The 20,911-nt window shown below is 43.8% G+C and overlaps 1 protein-coding gene across 1 annotated transcript in view; it reads right to left on the bottom strand.

Annotated features, from left to right (window-relative positions):
* CBL (Cbl proto-oncogene) overlaps window positions 1–18,863 on the bottom strand; it is a 58,082-nt gene extending 39,219 nt beyond the window's left edge. The window contains exons 1-2 of the mRNA XM_075909358.2: window positions 18,601–18,863; window positions 6,417–6,664 (exon numbers count right to left, since the gene is read on the bottom strand). Of these exons, the coding sequence (XP_075765473.1) occupies window positions 6,417–6,664; window positions 18,601–18,744 (392 nt within the window). The 5' untranslated portion in view covers window positions 18,745–18,863. The remainder of the gene's footprint in view (window positions 1–6,416; window positions 6,665–18,600) is intronic.
* Window positions 18,864–20,911: the final 2,048 nt, after the last annotated feature.

Raw genomic sequence — 20,911 nt, 5'->3', positions numbered from 1 at the left:
GAAACACTTTATACCAAACCGCACTGCTACAAGCTACAAAACAACCGTTATAGTCCTGAGAAAAGAAAGGAAGTGCTATGAACACTGAGCGTTTACAACACTGGAAGTCAGCTAAACCTCATCTTGGTTTTAGCCACAACAGGAGGATCCTTTCTGCAGCACAACTGTTAGCATATAGGGTAGAGAAGTCATATACTATTTGATTTATTTCCTGATCACATTTAATGGAGCCCAGACTTTCACCCACTATCCCTAAACAGAGTGTTTCTACAAGTCTATTATAACTTCCTGAACATAACAGAGGAACAGGTGCAAAGGAAAAAGTTAGATACATGAAGGGTTCATGCTCTAATCTTCGCAATTTAATTTTCTAAACCCTGAAGATGTCAATTTAATTTTAGTTGCTGCGACTACATTTTAAACAGAGCCAAGTTTTCACTTTGCAGTGAACACTTACCAATTGGCAGTCATATTCTGCTTCTACTGAACTCTGTTGTAAGCATCATATATTGTACCATGAAATGCAAAATGACTCAGCACTAGATGACACAATGTAGTTGCTCTGTAGAGTGTCAGCAAAAGGTCTAACAAACAAAAAACATGTCAATCTGGCCATGAAAGCCAAATATTACACTCCACGGTGCACACAAAGTCAAAATACAGCACACATCTGTAGCCACTCCAACTCTATTAAAGGGCATGTGACCAAGCAAACAGGCTCTCTTCATTTCTGCCTCAGTACAGCTTTTTGAAGCAAATAGTATGGATCATTTTAAGCTGCTTGGAGAGGGAATTCTGTTCCTGGGTTTGGAAATCAAAAAGAGTTTGAATTCTAGAAGATTTTTTTAAAACCTAGTTCTCTTATCCAAGAGTGACATTATGTCATTTGCTAATTAGTGGTGCATTTTTTTGCTAAGAGACATTTGCACAGTTTACACACTAGGTATGCATATATCCAAATACTTCATCTGTTTTAAACCATGAGAAATTTTGGGGAAGGAAACAAAGTGATTGCTAAATTCAGAAGATGGGATGAAAGATAAACATTTAATTTGAGGTCTACAGGGAACATGGATACAAGAGAATACAGAAACATGTAATAGGCTTACTGATAGCAAAACTGAGATTGAAAACATTTTTCCTAACAGTGTAACTGGCTAGGGAAAACAAGCAAAAAGCAAATTAAGCAACCTCTTTCCTTACCAAGAGGATATATACCGTATAATACTATCTCTTAACTGAAGTTCAAGGGAAAGCCAGACTCTTGGTTAGGGTTCTTGGCTTGCTCTAAAACAGCTGATAAAACTTCTAGAACAACTTGGGGAGTTTAGCTTATTTTTAAAGCACAACCAATTCACATTAAATATCCTAAGATTTTGTGGTCCACTTCCAAAATTTACAGTAACCAGTTCCTAAATGGCACCTGACAGCAAGCTAGAACACAGTAACTGGCCTGGCTGGAGCATACTGCTGAAAACAGAAGGTTCAAGAAGCACATCTTAAAAAAATACCCATCTGAACCAGAGATTCCATATTCTGTACACATGTGATATCCTGCATTAGTGTCTGAATAATTCCTATATTATAAACTATTCTAACCAACAGTGCTTTTTTAGCCACTGAAGAAATACAGGAAGAGTGAGAAAGCTACCATGCTCATGACTGCCCACTGACTAAAGAATGTCTGAAGTGCAGTCTAAATAGAACAGTTTAATCCCCACCAGGGTGACTACTACTTTCTGGATTGACAGACGGATTGAGCGTAGGGAAGGAGAAGGTCAAAGTAGCAGGACTGTGATTTAGTTACACCTGCATGCTTCCCAGATCTGACAGGCCAAATACCTTCACTTCTGTGGACGTAGTATCTGACTGGCAACCCTTCAGAATTATGAGATCCCATCTGGCAGAAGGTAAACTGCCTACAAAAAGGCACTGGTTTTGCAGATCATCTGTACCAATTTGGAATATCACTATCTTGTCAATTAATCTGTTTTGCATATTAGCAGAAAGAGGTATTTCTATTTCAACACTATACAGTTTCATTTTCGTTCTTTCATGTCAGTGCTATGGAACTGAGGAACGGAAGACAGATCAATTCCTGTTGCTAAAATTTTGGACTTCAATTCATGTTGCCTGTCGAGGGTGTCTGCTCAGCCTTAGGGATAAGAATACTGAAATGATCAACAAGTTCCTATGCTCTAGTGTACGTTCAGTACTGTACCGCTTTTGAACCTAGCTCTGGAGCACCACCAAAGTGTTAAGAGCTGTTTAATTGGAAGCGTTCCTACAGTTCACAACACACTAGACTGGTATGGCCTTACGTTAAGTCCCCAGGTTGCCAAAATCCCAAAAGGCCAAGAACCCCAGAGGACAACTGAAATAGTTTACAGTCAATCTATGGTGACAAATGCTTCTTACGTTGTGCACATTTTGATTTGAGCTAAGCTGAAATGACTGCAGTTTTCCATTAAACATTCTCCTCCTTGGCCAAAACATGTCAAGCTAGAAGTGTGTTATCTCCTAGACATGTGTGCTCAAGCTCCCTGCCCATTAAATCCATTTTTATATATATATTTTCGTGAACAATCAAGTGTTTCCAATTAAGAGTCTTCCCTGACCTATCCCCAGTTTCAACTCTGATATCTATGAAGAGTCAATTAGAGTCTACAGAAGCAGTGATTTTCCCTTAAGGGACAATCCAGTAGTTTGATTTGGCATCGCTCATTATACAGGCCCCAAACCTTGAAATCCTTATACAAAAAATTGGAATTAAATTTTAAAAGCACATAAATGTACAGCTGTGATACAAACTGAAGTGTAGCACAATCTTCACTAACCAACATCACAAATTTGTCAGAAAGCAATGCTAAACATCAGCTTTTAGTTTAATTTCACTTCCCACATTCAAGAAATTACTTGAAAACTTCAAATTGCTATGAAGAGATTTTTAGTTGAGGCACCATCCAAAAGTAAAATAACTTAACAGAATAATACTGAATAAACCCTCGAGTGGTCATGAAAAGGGGGAAATCAAAACAGTGTTAATGAAGCCATAGTGCATGGATGCATTAAAGTACAAAATCATCAACAAACATTTATGCAAAGTGGTTTAATTAGTTCCCATTTTGGTTTCAAAATATTAGAAGCAAATAGCTGCAAAAGTTTCAGCCACTTGAATTTAGTTGCAACTGACTAACTTAACAGATTCAGTTAAGTTCCACATTTTTCTACTTTCTTCAAGGTTTGCACATCAAAAATAAATACTTATTCCACTGCCCTGAGTGCTCTCTGAAAATAGTTTAATACAAAAAAATACACTTTTTACAACTCACTTGTACCAGTACCAGCTGAATAAACATTAACCCTTCCCCTCAACACCCTCTTGCCATTGCTTTCCTCTACAAAAGCCAGAGACAACAGATAACCTCTGGGGCAGGGCTACTCAACTTTGGAAGCCCTGGGGGCCACAATGATACTTACAGCACATACCCACTGCCGCAACTTAAGTGTGGTTGCATATACGTGCAAATATATGCAAACAGCTTCTTTCACATTGACGGGCATGAATGCAAAACACTTCCCACAATGTCCCAGTGCTCCTGTCACTTCCTCCCTGGGGGCTAGAAACACGCACACCCTACACACATCTGTTCCAGCGAGCCCATTCTCTTGCGTCTTTCAATGCTCACCCCTCCTGGGAGATGCCTCGCTGTTGCGGAGCATGTTCCCAGTGGAAGCCATGTTCAAAGGATCCCACCTGCAGGCCACATGTTGAGCCCCACGTAAGCCCAAACCGCACCACAGGTCACAAACAAATGGGGAACGGGCCACATGTTGAGTAGCCCTGTTCTACGGCATGCTCAAGCTATTCTGGGCCAAGTGAGGAGTAAAATTCTAAAGTCACAGTGCCCACAAAGACAACCTCTTGCTGGCATCCCTTCCACCCTCTGCCCCCATCTCCCATTTCTTGTATTTGGGGATTCCAGTTCAAGTGTCTCTGCTGATCTCAACTTTGACAGTAGGGCACAAGCAAGGAGGAGATCTCTCACATAAACAAGCCTCAATATAGTCAGAGTTTACAATTTAAAACCAACCACATAAAATTCATCCAGAAACCAATGGGTGGCCAATGCAGACCACTGGTATAACATACCATTCATGAGATACTTAGGTTTAGACAACTTCAATAATGAAGTTTGTGCAGAATTTGGCAAACTACTAATTAACTGAAGTAATAAAGGCATAGATGACAGGTATAACATATGAATCCAAAACACTCCAACTCATGGTCGTCTGTAGACAAAAAAAAAGCCACTTCTGCTGTTAGCGATAAGGATGTTAAGTATCGGGTAATTGACTAATCAAATAGTCAATACATTTTGCATCGACTATTCGATTAGCTGATAGGGCACCTCTGCCTTTAAAGCGTAGCAACATCCCTAACCCTAAAGCTGTTGCTACACTTCAAAGGCAAAAGCACTGCTTGGAGCCCGGGGTCAGCTGGGGACTCCCCCGCTGACACTGCTAGAGGCATAAAGGGGTGGGGAAGCAACTAGTCGACTATCCTGTTGACTATCCGATAAACATTTGCTTATCGGATAGTCGACTAGTCCTTCACATCCCTAGTTAGTGATAACTGACTATGTAACAGCAGTTAGGAATCTAACCAGTCACCCAGAGTTCAAACAGATGTACGCACTCAAAGGAGCAAGTTTCCTCAGCACATTTTCTGGTTTCTTCCCAGGCCAATCACACACCACCATCTCTCTTATCAGACAGAGGCTAGCCTGCCATCCTCTTCTCCAAACTCAAGAAGCCAGCAGATAAGGCAGAAACTGAATCATTAGAGGGTCAGATGAGATGTAAACTGTCAGCATGCCAAAAACAATGTGTTTTCTTAATAAAGAAAACACTACAAAACCAAGTATGCAAATTAAATGAGGAATGTGACAAGATGGGACCTACAGAACCTGGGACAGCACTCTCAGGGAGGAGAGAACTGCTCAGTACTACACTTTGAAAAACCAGCAATGAAAAATAAATGGAGGCACCCATAAGTAGCCCTCTCTGTCTCCGTTTTGTTGATACGAGTCTACAAAATCTTGCTCTCAACTGTATCACACAGCTAAAACAGCAAACATATATGCACACAACGTTTAGTAATAGGACTTGTGCTCATATTTGTGTCCTTCAAGACACAAGCTTTTAAACAAAGTGCTTCTAAAACCTTGAGTGTCTCGATCATGACAATGCTCAGGATACCAAGAGCTATTGCAGTCCATCTCTAAACAGAGGTGACATGGATGTCAAAGCCAGTGAAAAAAGACTCCTGGGAAACCCTTTCATTGATAGCCAAGGAGAAAATATCATTATAAAATGCTATGCCATTGATACAGTGACTTGCCAAAAGAACACTCCTCTCCCTCAGACCTCTGAAAACACTCAGGTTCCTTTAATTTAAAAATAGATCCATATGCACAAATGAGAGCTTCACCCTATCTTCAAATTTCTAGTATGATATGACAAGGAAGTGAGAGAATTTTAGGACAATCACTTTTTTTCCTTATCTCTTCCTCTTATGCTAGAGTTGGTTGGGGTTTTTTTTAATTTCATTAAGTGCTGACACAACCTCCAGAAAGACAATCAAATTAACAGAGCAGAGGTCACGACTCCAGCAATTAAAGTTTGTAAAATTAAGTCTTTCTATATTAAGTACTTAGTGGTTTAAAACTAAATAAGCTATTCTGAAGTCTTTACAGATTTATACAAAAAAAGAAACTTATTGGGGATTTTTCTTTCACATGGAACTGTAGGTACAGCTCATACATAAAACTGAAAACCCATTCAAAACATAATCAGAGGGGTAGCCGTGTTAGTCTGAATCTGCATAAACAACAAGAAGTCCTATGGCACCTTACAGACTAACAGATTTATTGGAGCATAAGCTTTTATGGGCAAAGACCCACTTCATCACATGCTTCTAACGAAGTGGATTTTTGCCCATGAAAGCTTATGCTCCAATAAATCTATTAGTCTATAAGGAGCCACGGGACTTCTTGTTGTTTATTTAGAACATAATGTTACTCTTTATACCAATGTGATTCAAGTCAAAGCTAAGACACAGTGGCTACGTCTACATTGGCCTCCTATTACGGAATAGGGATGCAAATGTAGAACTTTGGAAGAGGCAAATGCGCGGGGGATTTAAATATCCCCCACGGCATTTTCATTTTCATGGCCGCCGCTTTTTTCCGGCTTGGAGATAAGCCGGAGAAAAGCGTCCAGACTGGCGCGATCCTCCAGAATAAAGCCCTATTCCGGAGGATCTCTTATTCCTACTTGCAAGTAGCTGACCAATTCCAGATTTCACCAATTCAGCTAGACTGTGATTAAAATATTTGTAGTAACTTCATTACCTAGGCTGCGAGTTTTCCTCATACATCCTCTCCTTCCCTTCCTTAAAGAGGCTGATAGTCTGTTTGGTCTTCTTCATCAGGTTTTCCATGAAGACCCTGAAATACTCATTTTCTCCTAGGGTCTCCATCTTCCCCTCATAGCGTGATAGGATGGTTCGTAGGTGCTGATACGTATCAGGTAGCAGATCTAGAATATAGGGTGGGCTGTTCTTTAGTGCCAGTTTTGGATTCTGACATAAACGTACCACCTGCAATAAACAAACGATGGAAAAAGTCACCATTTTAAGCTTTTAAGATTATTTAAAAATTACAAGCAACTGTTGTTTAAGTAGATGATCAGCAACATTGCTTGAAATGCAAACGATGATATGCTGAAATATAAGTAATTTCACATTATACTGCATCTGCCCAGACATACTAGCCCGTGAACATATTTCCATTAATTATAAAAGTCACAATCTACAGGTTAATATGTTTTCATGAGTATGGATACCCAGATTCCAGGAGATTACATCGCACACAAAATTAATCTTAAAATACGTGAAGCAATAATATTTCAATAGGTAGTGTCTGACTAAGCTGCTATCTTGCCAAACGTTTTCATGAAAAAGATATGATCCAGACTAAGACCTTGTCTACACTGGGAAATGTATTGTAGCTATAATGATGTAACTCCCCGCATGGGCACTCTTGCTCTAGAGTAAATGCGTCTTTTTCCAGCTTAGTATTTATGTGACAAACTTAATTCCAGTAAATTTCCCTATGTACAATAGTCTTATAATGGAGAATTATAGTGGCGTCCACTTAAATGAAAAACTTGACTCTGAATTTGTAGATTTACAATGAATGACTAGCATAAAAGCAACTATAAAGCTATCAACAGGGAATACAAAGAAAGATTTTTTTATGCAGAAAGAAGACAGCCCCAAATCTCATTTGAAATACTCTAACTTTAGTAGTAAACAGTTTACTAGCAGGAACACAGCTTTGGGTACCCAGATACGCATCTCCACTGACTTCAATAAGCTGCATGCAAATCTAAGAACAAAATTTGATCCTCTACAGTTATTTCTCTCCTGTGTGTGCATCTGCTCACAAAAGCACTTGCTACTCTAGTTTTACTCATCAGTGATTAAATAAAAGTTAGACACTGGTAACTTATTTTCTAGCAAGTTACCTGGCATGCCTTGCAGATTAATTTTCTTTTACTGCCTCAAGATCTATCCTTTCTAATTTGTATTACAGCAGAGAGATGGCCTACACATTCCTAGTTAGTATCAATTTGAGTCGATTATTCCACAAGTACACTATGCAAAACAAATAATGATGATCATTAAGGACATATTTTTTGTCATTTTATACGCATCTATTTTTGCTTCTACATCACAGGTTAGGCACCATAACTGATTAGAAAAATCTCATTCCACCAGCAAAGAGAATGCTCATGACAACACTGTGTATGACCAGCCCAGAAAGCTCTCTAAATGTTGGTGGTCTACAAGACAGAGCTTGTGAAAATAAGTTTAATCAATAGGTAAAACAGTATTAAAAAAGATCTCACACACCTCACAGAGAAAGGCCTCTCTTGTATCCAGAACAACCAAGATTCTCTATCAGCCAGTCAAGGGAGAGAGAAAGCTGGCTACAGAATAGCATAATGCAACTTTCGAAGTTATTAGGGCTCTCTGAGCTCTGACAAAGTGCTGAAATACTAGCTTAGCATGACAATGCCATTCCAGTACTTTAATTCTAAAGCCATTAAAAAAAAAAAAAAAAACAGGCAATTAGGAATAACTAACAGCTCTGGTCTTTGGCATTTACTTCAAACACAAAATAAGGCTGGTGCAATAATTTCCTAAAGCTTTCTTCTGTAGCGTAAAAACACTGTTTTGACTTCTTAATATCAAAAGACATGACTGAGATCTAAATTGGCACCAGTGTTGTGCAAAAGGATATTGCAAAGCAGATCTCATAAAAATGCTGCAGAAGATCACTTCCTTCAGAAGGCTTTAGTAAGGTAGATAAGAAAGCCCTATGAACAACTTAGTACTACTGTTCCGTGCATCACCTACACAAAAGCTGGTAAAAAGCTACTCTACGCTATCAGGTGAAAGTCTGAAAAAATTAACTGGTTCTCTATATTTATTACATATTTAAATGCTTATTCCAATATCTTGTCTCACAAACTGTGACTGCATAGTAAATATTTCAACCAAATAACTTTTAGTCTGAAATGGAGCTCTAGCAGATCACTCAGCCTTTTAGAATAGATGCAAAAAACAGTGTGAAGAGGTCACAAGTCTTCCAATATTCCATGGCTTATACTAATTCTGCTGATAAGTCTTCACTGAGAGATTCAGTTTCCATCAAGGGAATGACTGACTGCACCAAGTTTAAGACAGGTGAATATTTTTCTCATAATAGGAAAGAATACTACTCTGGAGGAGAACTGAATATACTGGTGGGAAATCATTTAGCCCAATAAACTTCCTCTCTATTCTGAACTGACAAATACTAGGAGATCTGAACAAGAAGAGGAGTTTATCACAAGATTGGTGCTTTTTTAGGGCTTGATTGCAGTGTAAAATGGATCTCACCAAGTACCAAGCTATGACACAATTGTCTTCCGAGACCACAGTTTCACTTTTCACCATGGAAGGATCCTAACCATGCTCCCAAAGCAAACTACACATAGGTAGCACCATTATTGCTCCCATAGATCTAGACTGTTATTTAATCAATAGGGTATAAAGTTATTCTTGGTGTGTTATAGGGAAACCACGTGAAGGAAGCAGACAAGTCAAAAATACAGAACAGTCATTTCTTTGGGTCAGCTGTAATAGGAAATTACACAGATAGTTATCACTTGAAACTATCCAGCTACATAGGAAGCAGACCTACTCTACTGTATGTCAGAACTATACTGACTAACTTGATATTGACATCAATATCAAACATGTTTTCTCAGAAAAGCAACAAATTCTGCAGACAGGTCATATTCTCACAACCTCTATAAACTTTTAATTAAAGTACCTTGTGTGAATATCCAAAGTAAACAGTTTACAGACAAAAAAAGAAAAAACCCTGAAAAACTTTGGTTTTATTACCTGATGAATTTTAAATAAGTATTATTATTATTTAATTATTATTCACCATACAGACACGTATTTCAACAGCTGAACTATTTCCCATATGAGGTTTTAAAAGCAGGCAATATCAGCCCTCAAGTAGAAAGTTACTTGCTTACAAGTGGCCCATCATTTAGCTAAAATAAAATATGAGTTTGTTTATTTCTCTAGCTGTGCACCTGCAAAAAGGGACATTCACGGCTCTGGGAAACCAGCAGTGTATCAGCAAGTTACCATGCATGCCATTCATTCTCTTGCCATGATTAACTGCTACCAAACAAAATTTACAGTGAGTGCAGAAAGGCAGCAAATTCTTTACTGTGAGCGCACCTCATGTAAGGTGAGGTAATTTCTGGTTTTTTTTTTTAAAAAACAGCAAGCAAATGGTCTGGTAGCACTTTATAGACTAACAAAACATGTAGATGGTATCATGAGCTTTCGTGGGCACAGCCCACTTCTTCAGATGACCGGAGTTATGATTAGAGGATAAGGAAACTCGAAATAGTTGCAGTCTTAAAGGGACCTTGTCAACTGAATTTCAGCCTCACCATAAAACTATTTTAAAAAAACATCTTTTTCCAACAGAAATGTTTCTATATTTTTAAAAATTATAATGAAAACAGTTGTTTGTGAACAAATACATTCTGTTTCCAAGATGACAGAACTGAAAAAAGTAAAAAGAGAGCATAAATAACTACAAAAGTGTAATGGATTTATAAATTTTCCTCTAGCCTTATAATGGTAAAACTATAGTGTCCCTTTTACATTTCTTATTTTTTAAATGTTTTTCTCTTCCTTATTGCTATATTAAAGATTCACACAAATAGGGGAACTATGACTAGAATGAGGAAACAGTGAAACTATGAAGTGCTGTCAAAAGCATTAAGTTTAAAAAAAAAATTCTTCTCTATTCTTTTTACTTTGACTTGTAACAAAGATTAAGTTAAAAAGCATTCTGAAAAGTGTGATATTTATGTAGATGTTAACAACATAGGTGCAGAAATTTGTCTGCAAGTTATGATTTGACAGTATCCCTTAAAAGAAGAAAAAAAACCTAGGAGTCACAGATCTCTATTGATATCTCAATTCCTATTTTCCTTCCAGTGCTGTTTTTCTAAACAGAACTATGAGGAAAACTGTTTTCTTTCATTTAAAAAAACAAAGCTATTCCCTGCCACCCCCCAAGTCAAGAACCTAATTTTTCCTTGAGAAACCAGCAACTCAGTACTTATCAACTTCCCATCTTCTGCTGAAACCACACCTGAGGGTCTGACTTGCAACAAAATTTCCAGACGTTAATTTAAAAATGTGATGAATTATATTCACATTGAGGTTAGAGGAGTATTTGCTATTTTCGCTCATCAGCCACCAGTTTCCTCTACATCCTGTAATGTGCAATGTACTATTCTGTCCCATCCAGTTACAAAACCCTTCTTAAGTATTTTAGAATTTTTCACAGCCAGTTCCTCAAATGCCCAAGCACTGCATTAGATTGTCTTCAATGCAGCTGGGAGCAAGCCTTCCAGACTTGGGTAGGAAAATAGCTGTGTGGACATCTGCAGAGTCTTCGGCTAGACACCTTACCGTAAGCCCACCCTAGCCTACACTGCTGCTATTACTGCAACATCCACACAGCTATTTTTACTGAGCCAGCATGAGCCCTGATAGCATGAGCCTTGGGTGGGAGGCTCTGAGCTACGCTGTCGACATACCTTGAATATTAGTAATAGTCTACTGCCATAGATTATGTTCTGAAGATAAGTTATCAACTGCATTAACCAAAATATATAAAGTAACTCTTCTGTCAAGGCACAGCTCTAACAAGTTATTTTACTACATTAACAATATTTCTGATATCAGGCAATGCTTTAATTAACAGTGAAAAGATGAGGAAATTGGATCAATTAGAAATTGGATCAGTTCCTCAGTCTTTATCCTAGTTAAAATATATAGGATGACCACAGGCAGTACAAAGAAGTGACTGAGATGCACTTTGAAGGTTCACAAGACAAGCAACAGCAGAGCCTCAAAGGTATGATTCAACTTCCAGGCCCTAGATAAGAAATCAAATTGCTGAATTTAGGTCAAGCTCATAAGCAGCCATTAACATCTATCAGAATACATAAAGAAGTGAAATTTCAAGGTGGCTGGTAATATGCAAATATGCAATGTAACAGATTATATATGCCAGAACTGTTTATAATATAGCAGCATGTTTAGTCTTGCATACTTGAACAGGCAAACTGTGGTTATAAAGTTAAAAACCATGCTAATCAATCATACTCTAGTCCTTGTCTTACAGAACAAAGGCAGAACGCTTGCCTAAAGAACTTTAAAGGTTTCCTGCTCTACTTTAACAAAGTTTAAAAAAACTGTACTAGAACCTCAGATTCCAGGATCCTATTAAATGACATCAAAAGTCACTGAAACATATGAAAGGTACAAGATTCTGCTATTTTCTTTAATGTTTGCCAAAGTGGGGCAGATACTCTAACAAAACTGTAGGTGGTGTGCCCCTGAAGGGTCTGACCTACATACCGTAAACTATTTCTGTATCTGTACAGCACCTAGTAAGACAAGGGCCTGATCAGACTCTCTAACTGTAATTAATATTTAAATATTAATCTACAAAGTAGCCAAATATTTAAAGATACAGCCGTATACAAAAGGACCGTTTTATTCTCATGAAACAGATGGGAAGTATGTTTCAATGGGAAACAAAATCCTTCCAATTAGTGATAACCTATGTCAGGACAGTCATTTTTGGTTTGGGGTTTGATTTTTTGGAAGGGGTAAAGAGGCCTAACAACACAGTCCAAACACTATTTTAGTTCCTAAACAAGGTGCACCAGGCCACAACACTCAGACAAGCTGTAGCCTGCATTCAAGTCCCAAAACATGACCTGCCATAGGTAGAAAAGGAACGCATGAGCATACTTTCCCCGAAAGCATGAACTCAACTTTGAAAACCACACCCAAAACATCTATCTGCCTAATGATTTTACTTACTTAAATAGCTGCTTTCACATAACGCAGCAACTGCAAAATTAAATCCAAATAAGCTAGGATGGTACAGATGGCAAACTACAGGCAGTCCCCGAGTTACGCGGATCCGACCTATGTCGGATCCGCACTTACGAACAGGGCTTTCTCGCCCTGGAGCTCACAGGCAGCAGGACCGCCCAGAGCGCAGCGGTCCCGCCACCTCGACCTCCGGGGCGAGAAAAGCTGCTCCGGGTGCCCCATGTCTGCTGGGGACCGTCTCCAGCAGACCAGGGACACCTGGAGCAAAGCCGGGGAGGCGGAGGGGTCCCGCGCCGCTGCGGCTTTGCTCTGGGTGTCCCTGGTCTGCTGGAGACGGTCCCCAGCAGACCAGAGGCACCGGGAGCAAAGCGGCAGCGGCGGCAGGGTCCCGCGCCTCTGCGGCTTTGCTCCCCATGTCCCTGGTCTGCTGGGGGGGGGGGGTGCAGCTAGTGCGCCCCTCCCCCAGCAGACCAGGCTTTTGTTGTGGACCCTGAGGTAGAGCAGCTGGGGTGCTGCCGGGTTGGTCCCGCAGGGACCTATCTGGCAGCCCAGCTGTTCTGTCCCAGGCTCGAGATTCAGCCGCTGTTGAAACTGATCAGTGGCTGATTCCAGGAAGCTGGGGGCAGAGCAATTCTGCCTCCAGCTTCCTGTAGTCAGCCCCTGGTCAGTTTCAGCAGCAGCGGCTGAATCTGGAGCCAGTTCCGACTTACATACAAATTCAACTTAAGAACAAACCTATAGTCCCTATCTTGTACGTAACCCGGGGACTGCCTGTACATAAAATTTCACTGACAACTAACATGGACATACTAGATGCGCCCAGAATGCCATGAATGAGATCCATCTGAAGTACTAGAAAGTAATTAGCCAATGTCCAATGTTTGTTCTGAAGTGGCATGCTTATTTATTTATCAACTGTCAAAATTTGTTAAAACACAGAACTTCCAAAGTACTGAAGTGCACTATTATGCTTGCTGCCTGAGCAGTAATGACTTACATCATTAGCTTTACAAACACAGTATTGCTTTCAAATTTTAACAGATAAGAATGTTCTTTGTTAAAATTTGAGAATCCTATTATTTATGCATTGCAAAGTGGATGAAGCCCTTGTCACAAGTCAAGAAACCTTAAACAAAGCCTTACTATGGAACCCCACATCAACACCCCAGGCACAAAAATGAGTAAAAGAGGTAACTGAAGATGAATATCCCACTAGATACACAAAGGAGTGCTGCCCGACACTGGAGCTTTGGCCTCATTATGTCACCAAAGGCAACTGTGGGAAGAACACGGGACAAAATTAGTAAGAAACAAACGTAAAACTTCTTCAGATGGGAGTTAGGCATATGTCAAAATGACAACATATGACAGAGTGAATGGAACAGAGCTGTTTGACAACTAATTAGCTTGTGTATGAAATCATTAGCCACACCTGAAGAACAGCAGTCTCTGGATGCTTTTGGAGGATACCAACTAATTTTATGGCTCAATGAAATTAGGTCACTGTACACATATAAACATAGCTTGTGTGTCTAAAACGCTAAGATCTCTTATCATATGTGCACCCATCAACTACTTTCTTATACACCGATCTGAATTTATGTATATTTGAAATGACCAGATAACTGACAAAGGAAATGAAGTTTCACTTAATTTTTCACAAGTTCTCCCCAACTCCTTGTTTTTTCCCCAATCAATTCTTAGTTAATGGCTGGCAACTTGTTGTGTTAAAAAGCAGATACTCTACTTTAGGCCCAATCCTGTAACTGGATAATGCTCACACAGACTATTACATCTTTACAGAACTGATGAAGTTAACAGGGCTCCACATAGATGCAGGGTACCCCCAGGATGATAAGACTGCAAGACTAGGGTCTTCATCTGATTTTAATAGTTTAACTATTAAGTACTTAACTCGCACTTTCAACCACTATTTATAAAGGCATTTCATAATGAAGTTGTAAAATTGGCAGCCAACGTAAGTTCAGGTAAAATAAATTCCTCTATATATTTTTGCAGCAACTACAACACCCTTGGCTTTGCTTTGCTAATCACAATTTCATGTTAATGAAGATGTGTGTGGCCAAGCAATGACTATGTAGTTCATTAGTGGTATTGGTACCCAATGTCACCCAGAAAATGCTGCTTGTATACAAGAAAACAACAAACCACGGTAACCTCCATCTTTCTTAGTCCAACTTTTTTAAGCCTTTCTATTTGCCTGACTAGTGTACGTAGTTAAGCATGAATGCATGCATATACATGGCATATACTAGGGATGTAAAATCCCTTTTAGCTGGCTAACTGGTTAAAAGGGGGGGGGGGGGGACAAGCAGGGACCATTTCCCCAGCTGGAACAGCTCCCCCAAAGCAGGCAAGGGCTGCCTCAGCCAGGCTGAAACAGCACCCTACTTGCAGCATCCCAGAGCATTCCACAGGCAGGAGTTTCGCTGGCATCCCAGTCAGAGCAGCCCCTGCTTGCAGGCTGCCCGGGCCTGCTGCGGACAGAGGCTGCCACCGGAGCAACCCCATCCATGGCAGGGCTAGAGCAGTCTCCTGCCGTCGGCAGGCAGGGAGCTGTTCCAGCCCCTACCGATTAACTGCTTAAGGCTTCACATCCTCAGCATATTTTCCATGGGAATGATGAAGACTCACACCAGAGCAAGTCACAACCAGGCACTAACAACACATTTGTATTAGGGATGTGAAAGGTTAACTGGTTAACCAGTGGGGGTTGGAGGAGCTCCCTGTCAGCCATGGGTAGGGGGCTGCTCCAGCCCCACCACGTACAGGGACTGCTTCTGGTGTCCAGAGCAGCCCCTGTCCGGAGCAGGCGCGACCGCATCGCAGACAAGAGCAATATGGGATGTTGTGGGCAAGGGCCGCCTGGAGCAGCCCATGTCCACGATAGGATCAGGAGGACCTTGAAGGCAGGGGGCTGCCCCAGCCCAGCTGCAGCAGTGGAGGAGGGAGCCCAATTGGTTAAATGTGAAGTCAACTTCCCATTTAACAGGTTAGCCAATGACAAGATTTTACATTCCTAATCTGCATATGAATAGATACAGAAATATGCATGTCTAATACCGTTCCAACATGGGGTGGGCAAACTATGGGCTACATCTAGCCCATCAGGGCTTTTATTCCGGCCTCTAGGATTACCAGCAGCACTGTGGAGATGCGGCAGGCTTCCCCTGCAGTCCCTGGAATTGAGAGAAGGGCAGAGGACTCCACACACTTCCCTCACTAGAGCATAAGAACGGCGACACTGGGTCAGACCAAAGGTCCCTCTAGCGCAGTATCCTGTCTGCCGACAGCGGCCAATGCTAGAGGGAATGAACAGAGCAGGGAATCGTCAAGTGATCCCACCCCTGTTGCCCATTCCTAGCTTCTGACAGAGGCTAGAGACACCATTTCTACTGAAAGTGTAGCCTCCGCAGCTCCCACTGTCCAGGAACTGAGGCCAATGGAAAATGTGAGGGCAGTGCCTGCAGGCAAGAGCAACACATGGAGCCGCCTGCCCCCTTGCCACTCCTTGGAGGGAACGGCATGGGGTCAGAGCAGGGGAAAAGCCTACCTAAGCCCCACTGCATTGCCACCTTAAGGTAAGTGGCATGCAGAAGGAGCCTGAGCCCTACACTCCCTCTTGCACCCCAAATCCTTGCGCAATCCCCTACCCTGAGCTCCCTCCCACACCTCAGTTCCTTGCTCTGAGCCTCCTCCTGCATCCCAATCCTGCCATACAATTTCCCTACCTAGATGTGACCCTAAAGCCAAAAAGTTTGCCCACCCCCATTGGTCCATGTAAAGAGATAAAGAAAGTTCATCACATAAGTAGCAAATGAAAGTGACAATCATAAACCATGTTTTTGTAGAGTCTGCCAGTACTTAAAAGGGAATTTTTTGTCATGAATATTTCTTACTGGCCTTTTAAAAACGGTATTTCTACTCTTCCTGACAGAATGAACAGAGGTACATTTGCAGCAGGCAATTCAGGGCTTTTCTTGCACAAATGCTGTCTGTTAAAAGAGGAAGAAAGATAAAATGCATGGGTTTGCAGGGTAATTGTATGACTTATGCCCAGCAGCCCTTCCCATCCTGTCTCAGGTGGAGGGTGTGGCACTCCCCAAAGTGTCACCAACTGCTTTCCAACTATATCCACTGTGCACTAACCTACTCTCAATTGAACCCAGGGTTATGCCACCCATGAAGAATGCCACTCATTTCAGACAGGAATCTCTCTCAGTCCTATACAAATGTAATCACCTATCCATGGAAACTAACAACAGAAAGGTAAGATGTCCTAACTAAAGCTACAGAAAACCATAAATGAATTATATTTCCCTTAAGCCTGCCTCCTTGATTACTATGCCCATTTGTGGAATGAAGAACAGTGCCAGTATCACTCATGTAGGTATAAACTATCATGGCACATTTATCTTCAATTAGAATTAAGCATTGATGGGGCTATTTAGGGCAGTGACTCTTCTACCAACATACCTATCAGTACTAGGACTTGCTTTACCGCATTTAGGCAGACCATCAAGTCCAGTGTACCACCTCTAGCAGCGCCCACTGCCTGATTTTGGAGGGCAAAACAAATTCAAGAACCTGGATATGTGATGCCAAGAGTCATGGGACTGATTCCTTTCTGATTCCTGCAGCAATCATTTTATGCCATGAAGCATGAGATTTGATTTCCCTTATTTTAGCATAACACCACATGTTTCTCTCAGAGGGAATTATACAGGGTCTCATGACTGGTACTCAAAACTCACTTTTAATAAAAAGCTTATATACTGAGTCCCAATGCATTGTCAGTACTCATGCAATAATGAGCTCTCCGAGCCGCCAAGGTACCCCAGCCCCTCTGACTTGCCATCAAGAGAGCAAACCACACACAGTGCTGGGGCTGGAACTCCCAAGCATGGGTCAGAAACAAGAACATACCCGCAACCTATGTTTCCCATGGTGCTGACCACTACTCTAACCACCCCCCTAAGAAGCTCTCCATCTTCCCCAGCGCTCTACCCAGCAACCCCTGAAGTACAGCATTTCTACAGACATATTGCTCCTCTCCTGAACACCACTATCATCCACCCCAGCCTCTCACCAGAGTCAGACCCTTCAAAATCTAATTTCCTCTCACCTCTCTAGCCCCCTCTTCCCAGGCTCCCCCCTGCCCTTGTCTCCAGCCCCCTCCTGCCCCCTAGTCTCCTCCTGCCCTTGTCTCCATCCACTTCCTGCCCCCCAGTCTCCTCCTGCCCTTGTCTCCAGCCCCCTCCTGCCCCCAGTCTCCTCCTGCCCTTGTCTCCAGCCCCTTCCTGCCCCCCAGTCTCCTCCTGCCCTTGTCTCCAGCCCCCTCCTGCCCCCCGGTCTCCTCCTGCCCTTGTCTCCAGCCCCCTCCTGCCCCCCAGCCCCTTCCTGCCCCCCAGTCTCCTCCTGCCCTTGTCTCCAGCCCCTTCCTGCCCCCCAGTCCCCTCCTGCCCTTGTCTCCAGCCCCTTCCTGCCCCCCAGCCCCAGCCCCCTCCTGCCCCCCAGTCTCCTCCTGCCCCTGCCTCCAGCCCCTTCCTGCCCCCCAGCCTCCTCCTGCCCCCTTGTCTCCAGCCCCTTCCTGCCCCCCAGTCCCCTCCTGCCCTTGTCTCCAGCCCCTTCCTGCCCCCCGGTCCCCTCCTGCCCCTGCCCTTGTCTCCAGCCCCCTCCTGCCCCCCCCCTCCTGCCCCCCAGCCCCCTTCCTGCCCCCAGTCTCCTCCTGCCCTTGTCTCCAGCCCCCTCCTGCCCCCCAGTCTCCTCCTGCCCTTGTCTCCAGCCCCTTCCTGCCCCCCAGCCCCAGCTCCCTCCTGCCCCCCAGCCCCCTCCTGCCCTTGTCTCCAGCCCCCTCCTGCCCCCCAGCCCCAGCTCCCTCCTGCCCCCCAGCCCCCTCCTGCCCTTGTCTCCAGCCCCCCCTCCCCGGCACAACCCTGCCCCCAGTTGCTAGTTCCTCCCCAGCCTCCTCCTGCCCCTCCCCCACCCCCACCTGCCCCGGCCCCCCCGACCTTGTCCATGAGTTTCCAGCACTTCTCCACCATCTTCTTGTCCACGGCGCCGGGCTGGTGCGGGCCCAGGTGGTGGTGCGGCTGGAACGCGTCCTTCATCAGCCCGATCAGCCCGCCCGGGCCCTTCTTCAGCGGGGCCGCCATGGGGGGGCCTCGCTGCGCGCCCCCCGGCCGGGCGGAGAGAACCGGACTGAGGAGGCGGCGGCGGCTCCAGGAGCTGGGGCTACCGCGGGCACGCGCCTCGGTCTGCGGGGGGGAGGGGGGGCGGAAGGAGGGCGCGCGCGACCCGAGCTCCCGCTGCCGCCTGCTGATTGGCTGCCGCGCACGGGGGCCCGGCTCGCGCGCCCGTGTACACACCGCGCGTCGCCTGTGAGAGGCGGAGGGGAGGGAAGGCGGGGACACGGCCCCGGCGCGCGCCCTCGCTAAGGAGGCACCCGCGCTGATTGGTCGGCCAGGGCGCGCTTGGAGGGTAGGGCTCAGGGGAACGTCCCTCTCATTAGCCTAGCCACGCCCTGACTCCGCCCCCGTTCCCGCTGCGCTCGGCTGCGCTTCCTCCCCCGCCCCAACTCGCTGAGGGGACATGCGCAGTGTGGTCGCTGAAGCAGGAAAGAGGCCATGCTTGGTGTGGGCAAGGGCCTGAAGAGGGGGAGGGGCCAGAAGAGAGGGGGCGGGGCCAGAAGGAAGGGAGAGGGGAGGGGAGGGGAGGGCAGAGCAGGGACAGGCCCTTGCCCCATGGTGGGGCAGTTCAGAACAAGGGGATTTAAATCATGCTGGAGCGGTGCCTGCAGCAGCTCAGATGCAGGGGACGAACCCCAAAGTGGCAGCGAGTTCCGCAGGGAGTTACTGAGGGAACCGCCTTAGGCCCCACGACAGTCCCCTGTGTCCTCTTCCACCCCCGCCCCCCACCAAAGATGCTATCTTACACCAAGAACCCCAGCGGCACTCAGATTGCTGCCAGTCCTGAAGGACCAATCACCAAGCCTAGGGCATGTTAGCTCTCTCACACCCATGATGATGCCTGAAGGTTGGGGTGCTGGAAACCATTGAGCCAAGCTGTAGCCTGGAATCCACTTCCAGGCAGGGGGTGGAGCAGCACCTGTGCTTGTAATCAGTCCCCTAATGAAGATTGATGACCTAGGAAGAGGAAACGAGTCAGGCTAGGTCTAGTCCGCAGGCTTCTTTCGGAAGAAGATTTTCCAGAAGAGACCTTCTGATAAAACTTCTTCTGAAAGAGAGTGTCTACACAACAAAAGCTCACCGAAAAAGCAATCTACTTTTTCGATAGATAGTGTTCACATTGATTGGACGCTATCTCGCATTTAAGTTGTGATTATTGTGGACAGAGTGGGCACCAGGGCACCTGTGCTTTTTCCTGGAGGCCTCTTCTTTGGAAGAAACACTCCCTTCCGCGTCCACACACACCTTTTTTCCGAAAAAGCTTTTTGGGAAAAAGGCTTCTTCCTCGCAGAATGAGGTTTACCGCTGTCAGAAAAAACCCTCCGTTCTTTCAACTTTCTGTCAAAAGAACTCAATGGCAATGTGGACACCCGTACTGTTTTTCCAGAAAAATGACCGTTTTTCCGGAAACATGCTGCGGTGTAGACCCACCCTTATTTGCAAAGTAAACGCAGATTAAACATACACACATGACTTACAATGTTAAGTTTCTAAAAGTAATAGAAAATTTGATAAGAACCTCTACATTAGAGTTAACCCAGCATATGCTCCATTGGTCTCTTGCTGATAGCTAATAAATCTTGCTAACCAATCCAAGCAGCATACAGTTCCTATTTGCTTGAGGTTCTTATCATCCTCGTCCTTTGTGCTCTGAGCTGCATGCTTGGCTGAAGAGAGGAATCTGCTTGCACGGCTCTTCTTCACCAAGGGGAGGACAAAACAATTGTTTATCCTCTTTATTGTCCCTCAATAATTCCTCCACTGCTGATGGACTTTTCCAGTTGGGAAGGATGCAGCATTTGCTGTTAGAAGTTAACACTTTGCATTAGTTAACGTCTGTCTGGTGACATACAGAGTTGCATAGGTTCCCAATAGGCTCCGATATTACTCTTCAATATAGGAAAGACACATTATAGTTAAAATTAATCCAGGCAGCAGCGCACAAACATTCAATCAATAAACATTCACAAAACACATTCTTGTACTTCTAATACCTGTTTTAACATGCCCTGTTGAGCCAGACTGATACCAGCTAGTAATTTGTCTGTGTTCAGCGGAGACCTACAGACACTGGCCTCTAATCTGCCAACATCACAAATACATTTTTAAAGATGTTGCAGTTGTAAAACTAGTG

This window comes from Pelodiscus sinensis, chromosome 25 (genome assembly GCF_052426305.1).
Source record: "Pelodiscus sinensis isolate ZL-2025 chromosome 25, ASM5242630v1, whole genome shotgun sequence".
NCBI lineage: Eukaryota > Metazoa > Chordata > Testudines > Trionychidae > Pelodiscus > Pelodiscus sinensis.
This window is presented reverse-complemented; position numbering and strand designations above follow the sequence as displayed.